General features: G+C 42.9%; 2 protein-coding genes across 11 annotated transcripts in view; one reads left to right on the top strand and one right to left on the bottom strand.

The window, feature by feature from the left end:
* The window catches only part of FBXO38 (F-box protein 38), a 65,165-nt gene extending 63,362 nt beyond the window's left edge, over positions 1 to 1,803 (top strand). For all 10 annotated transcript variants that reach the window (XM_070793802.1, XM_070793805.1, XM_070793806.1 and 7 more), the window contains 2 exons: positions 133 to 246; positions 940 to 1,803. In XM_070793802.1, coding sequence (XP_070649903.1) covers positions 133 to 246; positions 940 to 1,118 — 293 coding nt within the window. In that variant the 3' untranslated portion in view covers positions 1,119 to 1,803. The remainder of the gene's footprint in view (positions 1 to 132; positions 247 to 939) is intronic.
* Positions 1,804 to 10,516: 8,713 nt separating this feature from the next.
* Positions 10,517 to 16,993, bottom strand: part of HTR4 (5-hydroxytryptamine receptor 4) — a 196,051-nt gene continuing 189,574 nt past the window's right edge. The window contains exon 7 of the mRNA XM_070793822.1: positions 10,517 to 11,419. Coding sequence (XP_070649923.1) covers positions 11,335 to 11,419 — 85 coding nt within the window. The 3' untranslated portion in view covers positions 10,517 to 11,334. The remainder of the gene's footprint in view (positions 11,420 to 16,993) is intronic.

Below are 16,993 nucleotides of genomic sequence, written 5' to 3' on the forward strand. Positions count from 1 at the left end.
CAAAATCACATGACCAAGTAGTAGCAGAGCTAGAATTGGAATCCATAGCTCTGGTGCTGCTTTCGAAATGCACAGCATTTGGCCCTATCCTTCCTTCCCCACCAGTAGCACTGTTGATCTGTCTTCTTCTAGGTGTTGTGGATGGAGCACCGTATTCCATGATTTCAGACTTCCCTTGGTTGAGATCACTACGGGCAGCAGAACCTAACAGCTTTGCCAGATACGATTTTGAGGATGATGAAGAAAGTAATTATGACCTGACTTGATTTTTATTCTCTAGTTTGAGAGTTAGATCCTGAGTATTTTGTTTGCGTTATAAGCAGTGCAGCTTTTAATCACTTCCCATATGAATGTTTTTGCTTTTTATTATTATTTGGTTCTCCCCTTGCTCAAAAAACAGAATAGCTCTAAATGTGTACAATAGGGAATCATTGACTTAACTAGGGATGTGTAGGAAGGAGCCCTTCAGACAGATTTTCCTGCCTAGTTTTTTTTTTTTTTTTTTTTAACCTAAATGTTGATGATCTTGTTACTCTTTTATTAAAGAATTGGTCAATTATATTGTTTCAAAATTGTTCCACTTATACTAATTATTCTGCTAATTATGAGCTGCTGCTTGTTGGGTAGCATGTGGGAACTTAACAGTTTAGGTGTAGATTTTGGAGGAAATAGATTTCATAAACTAAATGTACATATTTAGTTTATGTACATATTTTACGTCTCTGGTGCATTTTCTCCTTGGGCCTTTAACCATATGCACTGTTTTTGGCATCAAAAATAGTATTATAACCACACTGATGGGAACCTATTCCATGAGCTAAACATACATCAGTACGCTGCATGAGAGTATACAGGCATATCTCATGGACCAGCTTAATCAGAGTAGCTTCCCAAATGATTTTGATAATCTTGTTTCCCCTTTGCTTTCTACTTTCCAAGGCACCATCTATGCTCCTCGAAGGAAAGGGCAGCTGTCTGCAGACATCTGTATGGAAACAATAGGAGAGGAAATTTCAGAGATGCGTCAGATGAAGAAGGGTGTGTTTCAGCGAGTAGTGGCGATCTTTATCCACTATTGTGACGTCAATGGAGAGCCTGTTGAAGATGACTACATTTAACTGGCCCTCTTCTCTCTAGCTGGCCTGGGAGTGCTGCTGGGGCCCTCCAGCTGCCAACAAGCCCCACAGAGACTTGGGGGTGTTCAATTGGGAGGCCTGGGCTCATTTTGGTGTATAGAAAATGTATCAGGAACATTGAAGTTGTATACAAAGATTTGTACATAGAGGAGATATACAAAGATACTTCCTAAGTACCAGCTTTATATCATATGTTTATACAATTTAATTTAAAAGTTCATTTTAATGAAGGCAGGTAATTGGAAAGAGTTCATTTTGTTCATTTTTCCAGACTTAGTTCATAAAGTATCACTTTTTGGCTGAGCCCCCATTTACTATATTCTTAATAATCACTGTCATCCCCTTAAATCTGTGCCTTTTTCTTCTCGAGCAAAGCTGTTTGAGTAAATCTGTTGAAGAGTCTTTTTGTCTTGTGCTCTTTTGTGTTTATTAAAACTCCAGCTAAACCTTATAGTCAGAGGCGGCTATATGTTTCTGTACAAAGTTGTGGTTCTTTTTTCTCTTGGTATTATAGTTGCCGTATTTCTTAAAATGAAGTTAAAAAAAGACTCATGAGTTTGAGGGGGAAATGGAAAAGTTTCCAAAGCATTTCTAGTTATTTATTTCCATATTCAGTTGTGTATATGCTTTATCTTGAATATAAAAATAAAAGCTTATTAAAACTTTTTTTCTTGCCTTGGAACTGAATCGCTCATTTTAAAGAAGAGGAGCAAATACTATACAGCAAAGGAATGTGTAGAGTTGTGTCTAAGTAACATTTTAGTGTAATCCAATTTCTGATCGCTTTTTTAAAAGTTCTGTGGCTGCAAAATGTTGAACTCACAGACCTGTTTTTGATAGAACACAGAGCAGCAGAATTTCCCCAGATGCCTTGTCTTCGGGAAATATCCTTTCTCGAGGAGAGAAATTTACCTGATACACAGCAGTGATAAATGCAGTAGTATCACAGTGTCCAGGATGAAGGCAAAAAAAGCTTTAGAGCAACACCTGCATTTGGGTGCTGGCTTTGCCAGTTTCTAGCTGAGTAACCGCAACAAACTACATAAACTGAAGGTCTGTGGGAATATTTTATAATCTCTTTCCAAATAGAATACGTAATTACAGTCTGTATGAGGTGTTAAGTGTCCAACCCCTTCATTTACAGGGGATTAATTGAAGCCTAGAGGGAAAATGGCTTCCCATGGTCAGGGGCGGATTAAGGTCAAGCTGGACAAGAATTCTAGTGTCTGATTCCTACCAGGCTGCCTCTGTCTTCATCGTTAATACTTAAAGACAAGGTGTTGGCAAGTATTTACTAACACTGTTAAATCAGTTTCTTAAGACTGTAATTAAATTTATATTTAATTTTTATATTTATTACATATTATTTATATTTATTTTTTTATTTTTCATTTATATTTATTACATATATTACAAGAATGGTGCGGCATTCAGTCATCTCTTCATTACCTTGTTTTTAACTCATCTACCTCTCTTCTAAGAGTGTATTCCACTCTCCAGGTGAGACCTGTGACCACTAAAATGTGGGAAACAAATTACAGGACGTTCTAAAGATTTCAAAGTAATACAGAGCCCCCAACTCAGCCAAGACTCATCTAAACCTGTTTTTTCACTGTGACCATAACATATGTATGTGTATGTTAGTTTCTCAGGCATTTCCAACTCTTTGCAACCATCTTGACTGTAGCCCGCCAGGCTCCTCTGTCCATGGAATTTCTCCAGGCAAGAATACTGGAGTGGGTAGCATTCTCTTCTCTAGGGGATCTTCCTGACCCAGGGATCGAACCCAGGTCTCCTACATTGTAGGCGAATTCTTTTACTATCTAAGCAACCAGTGAAAGTTGCTCAGTCGTGTCTTGACTCTTTGCAACCCCATGGTCTATACAGTCCATGGAATTTTCCAGGCCAGAATACTGAATGGGTAGCCTTTCCTTTCTCCAGGGGATCTTCCAAACCCAGGAATCAAACCCAGGTCTCCCGCACTGTGGGTGGATTCTTGACCAGCTGAGCCACAAGGGAAGCCCCAAGAGCCACCAGGGAAGCATAAACATAACCAAATCTAAGTAATGCTTTTGGCTTAAAACTCAACATTCAGAAAACTTAAGATCATGGCATCTGGTCCCATCACTTCATGGCAAATAGATGGGGAAACAATGGAAACAGTGACAGACTTTATTTTGGGGGGCTCCAAAATCACAGCAGATGGTGACTGAAACCATGAAATTAAAAGACACTTGCTCAAAAGACACTTGCTCTTTGGAAGAAAAGTTACAACCAACCTAGACAGCATATTAAAAAGCAGAGACATTATTTTGCCAACAAATATTCATCTAGTCAAAGCTTTGGTTTTTCCAGTAGTCATGTATGGATGTGAGATTTGGAGTATAAAGAATAGCTGAGTGCTGAAGAATTAATGCTTTTTAACTGTGGCGTTGGAGAAGACTCTTGAGAGTGCCTTGGACTGCAAGATCCAACCAGTCCTTCCTAAAGGAAATCAGTCCTGAATATTCATTGGAAGGATTGATGCTGAAGCTGAAACTCCAATATTCTGGCCACCTGATGCAATGAACTGACTTGTTTGCGAAGACCCTGATGCTAAGAAAGACTGAAGGCGGGAGGAGAAGGGTTCAACAGAAGATGAGACAGTTGGATGGCATCACCGACTCAGTGGACATGAGTTTGAGTAAGCTCCGGAAGCTGGTGATGGACAGGGAAGCCTGGCGTGCTGCAATCCATGGGGTCACAAAGAGTTGGACACGACTGAGGGACTGAACTGAAGTAAAATGCTTAGATTTAAAGCCACTAGAGGCCGCTGCTCTCTAACTTTTGTTGGTTTACTGTTGTCTCAATGTCTCACCTGATCCACTCTTAGAACAAGCAGACGTACAGCAGGGAGCGCTTAAATCATTAAAGATCCCCAGACTGGAACAACTGAAAAATGAAACTTGGAAGATGCCTACCATCGAAGGCAAATTGTCTGTAGAATGAAAGGCTGGATAGTGATTGCCCTAAAGCAGCTGTCAGCACACTTTTTCTGTTCAGGGCCAGAGAGTAAATATTTTAGGTTCAACTATGACAACCACTCTGGTGGCTCAGTGGTAAAGAACTAGCCTGCTAATGCAGGATACCTGGGTTCAATCCCTGGGTTGGGAAGATCCCCTGGAGAAGGAAATGGCAACCCACTCCAGTGTTCTAGCCTGGAGAATCCCATGGACAGGATCCTGGCAGGCTACAATCCATGGGGTTGCAAAGAGTCAGAAACAACTTAGCAACTGAACGACAAACAAATATGACAACCACTCAGTTTTGCTGTTGTGTGAAAACAGCCATAGAGGAAACCTCAAGGAACGGGTATGGCTGTGTTACAACTTTATTTTTGGAAACAAATCTGAATTTCACATAATTTTCACAAAAGTGTCACAAAATATCTTGTTTTCCAATCACTTTAAAAAGTAAAAACCAGTCTTGGTTTGCAGGCTGGAGGATTTAGTCCCTAAGTTCTTTGCCTGTACCTCCTGCGATAGCAGAGTTGCCTGTTGGTCCATTCAGTTGTGTGTAACCAGCTCTTGGTGCAGTGTCTGGCAGATATTTTAAAGACCTTAAGAAATGTTTCATGAACGAGTCGCCAGTCCAGGTTCGATGCACGATACTGGATGCTTGGGGCTGGTGCACTGGGACGACCCAGAGGGATGGTATGGCGAGGGAGGAGGGAGGAGGGTTGAGGATGGGAAACACATGTATACCTGTGGCGGATTCATTTCGATATTTGGCAAAACCAATACACTATTGTAAAGTTTAAAAATAAAATTTATTAAAAAAATTTTTCATGGATGGATTACTGAATTAATGTCACTTTTAGAGAATCAGGCCAGGTGTGTGAGTCCTAACAATCTCCAAATAATAGCTGATGCCACAATTCTTCCAGGAACTTCATATTGGAATCAAAAAACTCAGGCTCATATTCTGACTCCATCAGATGACTGCTGGGTGCTGTGGCTGGTCAAAACCCTTAGACTGGAGCTTCAGTTTCCTCGTGTAGAAAGGACTAACACCCATGCCACACGGCAGATGTGAAGGTCCAATGAGAGCTTTCAGTAAACTGGACAATGTGATGCAAGTGGAAGTAATGCTTCCACCATAATCCACTTTATTGTGAAAGGGTTATCTTTTTTTTTTTTAACCTAATCATACTATAACCTGTTCCTTAGACCAGATCCCAGGATGATAAGAAGCAGAGATAGAACTGGTGAGGCCATTATGAAGAAGCAATGATACCAAGATGATATCCCTAGTGACTCAGTGTCTCCACCTGCCAATGCAGGAGACACAGGTTTGACCCCTGGGTTGGAAAGATCCCCTGGAAGAGGAAGTGGTAACCCACTCCAGTATTCTTGTCTGCGAAAATCCCACGGGCAGAGGAGCCTGGCAGGCTACAGTCCATGGGGTCATAAAAAAGTTTGATGCGACTTAGTGACTAAACAATAACAACAATATGATGAAAACATTTTTAAAATGTTTTACCAAGTGCTGACCATATATATCCTTATACCAACACTTTAAAATATGTATGATCATTAGTTCCCTACTTACTGCTGGGGAAACATGTTCAATAGGTTTAATATCTTGCTTACAAACAGACTGCTAAGAAGTGATGGAAGCAATCTGACTCTAAAGCCCATGCAACTGAGCAAAGTGGCTTAGTTCCTCAAAGGGAAGGAGACCACGCGAGGCCCATCTGAGACAGCCCCATCCCCACCCTCCACCCCCGCCCAGGGAAGATGCCTATCAGAGTTCCTGCTGCCACTTAAACCTGAAGCAATTTCTTGACCTTCATATGTTAGCACAGCCCCAGAAGAATAAAGGCTGCTGATTTTCTGATGCAGGCCTCAAACGCCCCACTCAGATGTGAGATGCAGTAAGAACATAAACAACACTGCAAACTAGACAATGTCTATCGTATGAGATACAGCAACTCAAAGATGAGGAATCACGTATTGCTGTGACATGAAGCTATACCTTAGCAAAGGTAAGTTGCAGTTATACACTGCATCATCTTATATATAACAACAAACCAAAACCATGCATTTGTATATGTACATTTTGACACATATAAATACACAGAATATGTTCTTAAATTATATAAGCCAGATGAGGAGGGCAGTAACTTCTTGGGAGGGGAGTGGAACTGAGTTGGTATCAAGTGGTATTTTGTGGTATCTTTATTATTTGATTATTTTTACTTATTAGATTTTTATTATTTTATTATTATTAGATGGGGATGGCATGCATAAATACATTATCTGTACAACCCATCATTTATGTAGTCTTAAACATAATTTGCATATTTAGAAGTAAATGTTAAGAAGAGGAGGAAGAAAGCACTGAGCTAGGATGGAGTGACCTGGCATATTTTCAGCCCCCATTTCTGCCGCATTTATATGCTTATGCTGTGTTCTTGAGCAAATCAATTTCCGTGACAAAGTCTGCTTCCTTTTCTAGAAAATGAATCCCTTTCCCCAAGCTGCTGGGAGAGGCTCAGAGATCCCACTGTGAAAGTGCAGAGAAGCTGTAAAGGGCCTGCGGTGCTGAGCTAACGGGACGAATGGGAACCTGTCTGCGTGGTGTTTCAGGTTCCAGCTAGAAACGTGAGGAAGTCAAACTGCCTACCACTGGGGCCACTCCTGCTGTGGGGCCACCCCTGCTGATGGTCAGGAACAAGAGACTAATCTCTTTGGCTCACACACCTGATCCCCAAGGTCCATTGCTGGTTATTCAGTGACTCCCGGCTGTTGAATACTGAGAAGACAGACATCAGTAGGGAAAGGTCTTTCCTTCTGATTAATCTTCAGTCTGAATCCCTGCAATGTTTAAAGATGGAAATTGAGGCTCAGAAAGTGAATGGGAGCAGAAGATACAGCAAGTGCGTGGCAGAGTTTCACTCTGGAATAGACATGTCCCTAGCTGCTATCCAGGCCCCAGGCCTACAGGGAGGGACACTCTCAGGCAGCATAGGACAGGGGCCAGCCTCGGCTTGCTCACGGCTCTGTCCTGGAACAGGGCTCAACATGGGGACGTCAGTCAGTCAGTCCCAACAAGGGACTGTGTCGCACACATGCAGGGCTGTGGGGTTTAGAGTCAGACTGACTGCCAGCATTCCCACTCCAAATCCACAGTTCCCAGGTCTATCACCGTGGACTAGTCACCAGACCTCCCAGTGGAGGTGTGCTCATCTGGAAAGCAGGGCAAAATCTGGTACTTATCTTGTAAGGACTTTATGAGGGTTATAGATGATCCATGTAAAGCACTCACCACAGTGCCTAGCAGAAAGGAGCTCATTAGATGTTCCTTCTCTTATTATTGATACATTATATTATTATTATTATTATCATTTTATTATTACCTAAGACATGTTCTGGGGTGAGCTGAAAAAGAAATGGAAAGAAGAAACCTAATCTGAACCTAGTATAACGGTTAAGCAGAAAATATAAGCAGTTTCACTTCCCTTCCATGTTGCCAAACTGTAGGAATGCAGCTTGTCATGAAACCACATTAACTCAAAGTTTGGAAGCTCCTCTCGGGTAAGACCCCTTTCAACTCTTCTTAGCTTAAAGACACCTCATGGGAGGCGGGTGCCCTAACAGCTCTCTGGTACTCACTGTTTCCCCTTCAAACTGGGAAGCAGAGAGCAGGCTCTATTAAATCTTAATAACCTTGTTTTGTTTTCATTTATTTCTCTCTATGGCTGCTTTCTATTTATGGCAATACTGGTTTTCTATTTGGGGTACTGACAGAATGTTTCTTTCTAAAATAAATCTATGTAAAAAACTTGAATTGACTTAAATAAAAATATTAAATAAATTACAGGCAGGACACATGTTTGGTAAAAATCCTTGGGTGACACATGTTAGAACACTCAACAATCCTACCAGCTCAGAGACTTTCTGCATTTTATAAATGAGATATGTGAGGCAAGCGCTGGTTAAGGAAGGCCCCAAGTGACACGGTGTCTCAAACTCGAGCCTTCACATCCATCCCTGATTTGTTTACATTCAAATCAAATATTCGGCCTCAGTTTTCTAGATTGAATGGAGAAGAGATTGCATGTTATGGCTAGAAGAAGTAAATGCAGTAGTCTTTTTCCCCCCACTCTAGACCAGCTATTACAGTAAGGATTTTAACCAGAGGAAACCAGAGTCATACAGAAAAAGAGAAAAGCAATATTGATCAAAGCAAACATCTCAAAGAGAGATAGAACACCAAAGAGAAAAACGGATAGACAACAAGGCACCAAAAAGACATTATTTTGTTTCTTACTTGAAGACAATAATGAAGGAATTTAGTTATAGCCACTCCCCAGCAGCCCACCCCCTTTCCCTCCCTCATCCACCCCATGCCCACCCCCCAACCCCCAGCTAGACAGCAATTTGCTACAGCACAGAGCAAGTTAGCAGCATGAAGAGGAAACGGTGAGATGAAAGGTGAAGTCTCAGAAAGGATTTTTTTGCAGACACATACTTGAGTGTTAACTGAAGTTGGCGTTTTATCATTTTTACTTCCTAGCTGCTGATCATAAGCTGGATGGGGAGTGTCAGGGCCTCTACCTGGACAGCCCTGTGGGCTGGAGAGTCAAGGTGCAGAGCAGCACAGGTGAACCCCCTTTATCCCAAGCATGGGGCGGTCTGGCTGTCAAGGCTAATCTGGCAGATGTGGCTGGGGTCGTGTGCCCTCGTCCCTGGGAGCATCCCTTAATGATGTTGCAGGCTTTCTGGAAAAGGATGACCTCAGAGAAGACAGCAAAATACCTCTTCCTTGAAAAGCTCCAGTTCTTCTCCTTCTGACTCTTCCACACACATGCCATATTACCTAGATTCCCAGAAGCCAGAGATTTAAGTAATACCATGCCAGCAGCTGTCCAGATAGAGCAAGTGTGCCTCTGTTTTGTGAGGCTCCAATGTGAGCATTTGGTGTATCACCCACATCATCCCAGCCCTCCTCCAAAGAGACAGCAAAAGATGCTTGTGAGACTCTCTCTGCAAAAGGGACCATCTTCCTGACAATGGCAAGGGCTCCTGTTCCTGCAGTTACTGTTCTTTCCCTGACCCGGGGTGCATGTGACCTCTACAGACCCCACTCATGGGCTGGCCCACATAAGCATATCCAGAGAGTCCAGAACATACGGACCCGTGACATGGTAGGGTCTCATTTTCCCATCTATGTTGTAATCTTTGGATCCCTGATGAGTTCAAGTTGCCACTTAATATGGGAGACCACCACTGAGAAATAATATTTTGCATAAGCAGATATGCTTGCTATGCTCCTGGGAAAAGAAACATTTCATAGGGAAGAAATCCTACTGTATTTGTGTATGCATGTATCACATATGTATTATATAGTAGAAATTATTTACTTTGGGAGGCATTAAAGTGTACCAGCTGCCTCAAAGCTAGGATTGTCTTAGTCTTTTCCTAAGAAGTCCTTTATCCTTTGAGGAGAACAAAGACCACATTTAGATAGCATGTGGAAAAGTCTGGACTCCCAAATTCACTTATTTCTGCCTTTTCCATGAAAAAGTGAAAATAAAGGACGTGCAATTCTGAGGAGGCATATTAACCCTCAGCACAGGGAGGTTCCCATCAACGGGGTGACCGTTCAGCCTAGTTTATGTGAGATTGAAAAGTTTCCTAGAATGTGGGGCTTTGGGTGCTAAAACCAGGGTGTAGTTCACCCAGGTCTTATGTTGCATCTGACCACCCTCCCCCAATCTGATGGGTCCTTCCCTTGTGGATGAAACGGCTGATAAGGAGGCAACTGTGGCTTCTGGGATCACTTAGGAAGGAAAGTGGGGACAACAGACAAGTAAAAGGGCAAGGAGAACTGGTGAGGTTAGGAACTTCTGGCGCTTCTTTATCTTGTAGTTCGCATTCTATACACTCCCAACTACCCGCCACGTTGCCCCTTCCCTAGGCATCCCCATAAGGACCAGCAGTGAACACTCTCAGTGGGGTTTTTATCAGCAACCAAAAGAGAAGCAACTGAAAAACCACAGAGCCTCCAGCTGAGGGGATAATTCAGCCCAACGTAAAGTCGTTTGGTGTTGGCTTTGACATCAGGGAAGCATCTCCTTAGGAGCTTGGAGGAAATAGGATACCTAAAAAGATGTAGAAAATGGTAGCCCAGGAACTTCATGGGAAGGAGGCCAATGAAGTTTCCCAAGAAAGTAAGCCCCTAAGAGGGGCTTATAGGAGCAACTGAGTTTCCCTCCCAAAATCCGAATTGTAGGACAATTCTCAGTCAACATTCTTGGTAAAGGTGTAAGTCCTTTTCCCACTGTCATGGAAGGGGAGTGAATCAAGATTTATTTCCAATGACTTCACAGCAAGTCTGCCAATGAGAAAATATCTTTAAACACACACACATATACATACACACATTAGACCAGCTGTAAAGAGGCCTTTTGACAATGGATTCAAACCAAAACCTAGGCACAGTTTCCAAAGTGTATCCCCAAGGAAAAAAAAAAGAAAGAAAAATGTTCATGTCTATGAACCAATAAACACTGATGCTTCACTTAAGAAAATTCAGTGCTTCTGGACAGACATCTTGGCACCAACATCAACCTACTTCCTTTGTGAGAGCCTTGATTAATTCACCCACCAATGCACATCCAGAAGAAGACGGCCAGAATGGAATTGTTGAGTTCAAAGAGAAGACTTTAAAAGGTGGCAGATCATGGTCTTCCAATATTTAAGAGCTCTCAGTGGAAGAAGGGGGCCAATTGCTTGGTCCCAGATGCAAGCTACAACAGAGACAAATTTGTGTCCCAACAAAGGAAAGAGCTTCCTTATAACTAAATCTTCTCCGCAATAGAAGGAGCTGTGTTAGGAGGGAGTGAGCTCCTGTCCCTGGAGGTTTACAAGCAGAGCCTGACCAGCCTCCAGGATGCAATGGAGGATGCCGCTTCTGTGTTGGCTGGGAGCCCGCATCTGATGGCACCTGAAGCCTCTTCTCAGCTCTGAGGTCCTCCATGCTCGGCCCTTGGGTCCCATCCAACCCGGTCACCCACATGCCTTCCCTGGGCCCTCGGCCCCATGGCCCCATGCCTCACAGGTGGTGATGAGGATCAGGAGAAATGCCAGGGTGTCCTGTTCATGCAGACATGAATGGGAATGAATGGCTTAGTTGTGAGCCATGTCCTCAATCAGAAGCATGATTCCAGGGATTCCGGGTCATTGTGTATGGGCAGTTTCTCGAGTTCCTGGTGTCCACTGTGCAGAACTGTGTACCTAAGGAGGAAAAAAAGAAGGCTTGAGAATCTGACAGGCATTCTTCAAGTGTACCAAAGAGAGCATTCCCATCACTCTTGATGTCCTTTCCCTGCACGCTTCTGAGAGCTTGGCGAGGGCTGGGCAAGGGCTGGCACTTCAGCAAGAGGGAAGAGCATCTGAACTGCTCCTTTTAACTGAAGTCCCAGAGGAAAGGACAGATCCAGGGTTATATAGAGTGAGGGTAGAACTGGCATTGGTACTCAGATTTCTTTCCCTGCAACAAAACCTAGAGTTCTCGTGTTACTCATCAAAATGGACCCTATGTGCCACTTCAAGCAGTGTCTATTATAAACAGCTTAGCAGGGGTGGTTCTGGGTTCAGCAATACCCAAGTTCTGAACTGAGATTCATAAACCACTCAGAGCCTGAAAGACAATGTACCTATACTTTTTAGTTGGATTTCTTCTGGTGACATTGGGGACAGTAACTCAATTAGATGGATCCAACAGCAAGTTGACTGCAAGCATCAGAGTGAACTTTACTATTTTACAAGTGTTTATTATTTTTCTGCAGTATCACACACTTGCACTCAATATGTTAATTGCATTTAAATCAGTCTCAATCACAAGTAGGTCTTGTCATCAGTAATCCAGTTTACAGCATCTGGCAGTGATTCTTTTTGACATTTCTACAGTTTAGAAGGACTATTACCTCTCATTCTCACAGCCAGTGTCAAGTCCATTCAATAAACACACACAAGTTACTTGGCATCATATGTTGACAACCAACTTGGTGGTGGTTTCTCAAGATTTATACTGATGCTTTCCTTTGAATTATATTAATTTATTGTTGACTTGTGTTGACTGGTTGGTATATAGCAGGTACCATAATAAACTCTCTCCACTCTATATAATCTGCACAACAACCCCATGAAATAAGATTATCTCTATTTTTCATTTAAGCCAAATTACACGTAGCCTCAGTGACTTGCCCAAAGGAGTACAAGTAATATGTAAAGATATAACCTATCAGACATGGTCTATTTGATGCCAGCACCCATGTGCTTAACTGGCTCACACACAAGTCATGGACCAGCTATAAATTTAGAATATTGAGTCTCAACAGAAACAATCTGGAGGCACTTTTGCTTGTCATGGCAGGGGTGATGCTAATGGTATCTAGTGGGTAGAGATCAAAAATGCTGCTAAATATTGTTCGGTGCACAGAATCTACTCCCACAACAAAGAATTAACTGGCCCAAAATGTCCATGGTGCCCTGATCTAGAGTAAAATGTCCTCCTAGCTGGACAGAAGCAGGTGTTAGCTGAGGAACACAAGATGAAGGGCATGAGTCTGCTCGGTGACAGAACTGTCACTGCAGATGGCGCTAACGGAGAGGTGAGCAGCAGAGCTGTGACCTGAAGAGCCACAAGCACCTGCTAGGTGAGTGCTGAGGAGAAAAACGAAGTGGAAAGAGTTATAGAGAGGGTTGGACCACACAGTCTTCATGAGGGTGGCCAGGACAGGTCCCAGTGAGATATGTGAGTACAGGCTTTAGGGTGGTCAGCATTCCAGCTATAGAGTCCTAATCTCTCCGCCTCAACACCACTCTTCTAAGCTTGGCTTTGTGGTTCTGCAAATCAAATGCTGGCTTGTGAGCTGGCTCCTCCCATGCTCCTCCAGCAGAGGGCTGGAGGCCTGGATGGAAGAGAAGAGCCTCACTCCTCCTGTGAGCTTCCTACCCACTCCTGCTTCTCGTGAGCATCACCCACCCATGCTTCCTCAGCAGCAGCGCTGCCTTGTAGCAGCAGCAGAAAGTCTTGTTTAGTCTTTCCAACTCTTACATAACCAGCTTCATAACAGCCCCTCAGAGATAGCGCCTCCTTTTCCTCAGAGGTCCAAGTTTCTGCTCTGTGGGATGTAAGTTTCTACATTGTTTTTTTTTTTGGGGGGGGGAGGGGGGGAGGTGGTTACTCCTTTTGTTCTCTCAGCCCTAGAGGGAGCAGTTGCTTCTTACAGTTGCTACCTATTAAAATATTGTTTAAATAGCTGGTGTGGTTTCTGTCTTCTGACTAAATTCTATGAAATATAATGAAGAATGGAGACAGGTGCATATCAGGGAGAAAAACATTCCAGGTAGAGAGAACAGCAGGTTCAAAGGTCCTGAGGTTAGATTCTGTCTGGAAGGTCTGAAGAAAAGCAAAAATGCTGGGTACCAAGGCAGAAAGAGTGAGGGGAAGAGTGGAAGGAGTTGAGAGTTGAAGTCAGTGAGGTAGCTGGGGCCAGAGTGGAGGTGGGAGGGCCAGGGCTTGCAGATTCCTGCAAAGCTTTGACTTTTACTACATGTGAGAGGTTTGAGCAGTGCCCTGACATAATCTGAATGACTTCTTAGCTGGCTCTCTCTGGTTGCTTTATGGAGAGTATAGATGGAATGGAGTTGACCATGAGCACAGGGATTCAGGGGGTTACAGCAATAGTCTGAGTGAGAGAGTAGTTTGCTATTATACTTAATTCTACCAGAAGATCCAGCCTCTACAACTGTTCTCAGACTCTGTATGTGTGCTGGTGTTTCCCTGGCCTTGTCTCACCAACTAGAGGCTGTGTTATGCAGCACAGTGATAAAACCTGTGACTTGAGTTAGCAGACCTTTTCCCAAACCAGGCTCTACCACTTACCAGCTTTGTGATATTTAGCAAGTTGTTCAATGTCACTATGCCTCATTTTCCTCCAGTGTGACAGAGTGACAGAGACACCTCACAGTCCTGGTGTATGGACCAAATTACATCATGCATGAAAAACAGGAGCACAGAGTCTGACACAAAACAAAATCTCAAAATATTGAAGCTAAATTATTCTATTTACTTCTTTTCCTCAATATCTCATTTAGATGTGAGTATATAATAATGACAATAATTATATATGCACAGCATATATAATTTAGGCTTAAAAATATTTTCCTCCTTTATTTCCTTTACAGGCAAAACTTAAAAGAACTCAAGATATTGAAGGCTCCCAGATCTTGTTCTTTCTCCCTTATCAGAAACACAAGCTCTCATTTGGCAAGCATGGGCACCAAAGCAGCACTAATTGATTTTCCCACCCATGACCTCATAAGTAGCTTTTCAGGCCAGGCAAGGTAGGCAATAAGACCAACATTATATGGAGAAAAAAGTGAAACTTTGTGCATCCGAGTGAGTAATGAGCATTGTGGTAAGTGAGTGGCAGAGCCTGACCAAGATCACAGTCAGATGCCCACCTTTTCGCTCAAATTCACATCCACTGAGTCGGTGATGCTATCTAACCATCTCATCCTTTGTCGTCCCCTTCTCCTCCTGCCTTCAATCTTTCCCAGCAGCAGGGTCTTTTTCAATGAGTTGGCTCCTCGCATCAGGTGGCCAAAGTATTGGAGCTTCAGCATCAGTCCAATGAATATTCAGGGTTGATTTCCTTTAGGACTGACAGGTTTGATCTCCCTGCTGTCCAAGGGACCCTCAAGAATCTTCTCCAGCACTGCAGTTTGAAAGCATCAATTCTTTGGCACTCAGCCTTCATTATCGTCTAACTCTCACATGTATACATGACAACTGGAAAAATCATAGCTTTGACTATTCAGACCTTTATTGGCAAAATGATGTCTCTGCTTTATAAAACACTATCTAGGTTTGTCATAGCTTTCCTTCCAAGGAGCAAGGGTCTCTTAATTTTGTGGCTGCAGTCATCATCCACAGTGGCTTTGGAACCCAAGTAGAAACTATACTAGGACATATTTTACAGATGAGAAAACTGACTCAGAGAAGTCAAGCAATTTATTTAAGGCCACAGTGTCCATGACAACCACACTCTTAACCTCAATACACATTCCCAAACCTTTGCCCTTTTCATGGCCAATAGCCTTGCTCATTGGCAATCAATCAAGTCCACATGAAGAGGGTGTCCTGCTTGAGGCATCTTTTTGTATTTATATAAAAAGATATGCTGCCATGGAATCAGGCACACCTCCACAGCAGCCTTTAACATGTCTCTCCTGAGTATCTGTTTCTCGTGTGCTAATGAGTGAGTTGTTTAGGAATAACAAGTGGAGGCTCCAGAGTTCCGTGGAAAGGCAAAAGCTCCTATTATACATGGGCGTGTTTCCTGTTAGAACATTTGGATGGTCCTGTCACCATCGTGGGTGGTACACCCAGGAAGGAGAGGCCAGTCTGAGGTATCCTCAGTAGGACTCTAGCAGAGGGTGGTGTGTCTTACATGGTTGTCTGACGTGCAGAGGTTTCTCCAAATCTCATGAGACCTCTTTTCAATTTGGTATTTTCACTTTGATAGTAAATAAGTAACCTGAGCAGATTTGGGATGGTATGGTAAGTTATCTTATGAATTCATACTGCTTTGTGAGTTCAGGTCCGCCTGATGTGGTGACAGTGACTGGCTTTGGGCAGCATTTCTCTAACGAGGGTGCATGAAAGCACACGATGCTGCCAAACAGCATTCAGACCCCGACTCTCCCATTTACTAGGTGTGTTACCTGATCAAGTAGCTTAGATCTACCTACCTCACAGCTTTGTTGTGATAAAATCAACAACTGTAAAGACCTTCGCAAAAGGCTGGACATGTAGTGGGTGCAGAAATCTTCACGGGTAAGGAAACCAAGGTGCAAAAAATATGACACTCCTAGGGTTAGAGAAGTAGTTATGTATGAGACAGTTAGGAATATAGGCTTTTGAGTCAAAATGCCTAAGTTTAATCCTACCTCTAGCACTGACTAGCTCTGTGATTTACTCAAAATGTTCTGAGTCACTGTGGGCATTCAGTGAAATAACACACATAAAATGCTTATTAGAACAGTGCCAGTCAGCTGGTAAGCACTCCATAAGTGTTTATGAGAACTGTTGCTATTTGATGATAGAAGTAAGACCTGAACCCAGTAATTGATGGCTGATTTGCAGAAATCCATTCTTTAATAATTAATCAAATATTTGTTCACTTAGTCACTGATCATAGGGCTGAAGGAAACCTTCAAGATGGATTTACAGATAAAGAAACAGCCCCAGAGAGAGGTTGTTCTGAGTGACAAAAGTCTCCGGCTCAGTTTGGTGTAAGATATGTTTGATGTAAGAGCTGCAATCTTGCAGCTGAGTTGTGGAGAGCAGACCCCATATGTGTGAGTGTACCTGGACAGCTCTGAGTCCAGATGAAAAAACTCGACTGCTGTCTCCCAAGCAACAGGAAGGCAGGAGGCAGCTCCCTTCAAGCTGGATTGCTTTCACTCTCTGCATTAATTTACTCAAACATGACTGAAGCTACATTAGTTTTGGTAATTACCTGAGTCTACAATTTATTCACTGAGCAATTAGCATCGCACTTAGAGCAGCCTGGATGCAATAATTAGTTGCATGATAATAGCCCCCTCTGCCTGCCCAACTTAGTATTATAAGGAAATGATTAGACTTTATTACACATGCGGCCCTCCCCCTCATGGCAGTGCTCACATGGGGGCACTTGAGAGAAGATGATTTAATTAAAAATGCAAGGTGCATGAGTTTAAAGAGATTCAACCCTAAGGCAAAGTTTCATGGAAGCCAGAGCACCATCACCTGGA

Source organism: Bos indicus, chromosome 7 (genome assembly GCF_029378745.1).
Source record: "Bos indicus isolate NIAB-ARS_2022 breed Sahiwal x Tharparkar chromosome 7, NIAB-ARS_B.indTharparkar_mat_pri_1.0, whole genome shotgun sequence".
Taxonomy (NCBI): Eukaryota; Metazoa; Chordata; class Mammalia; order Artiodactyla; family Bovidae; genus Bos; species Bos indicus.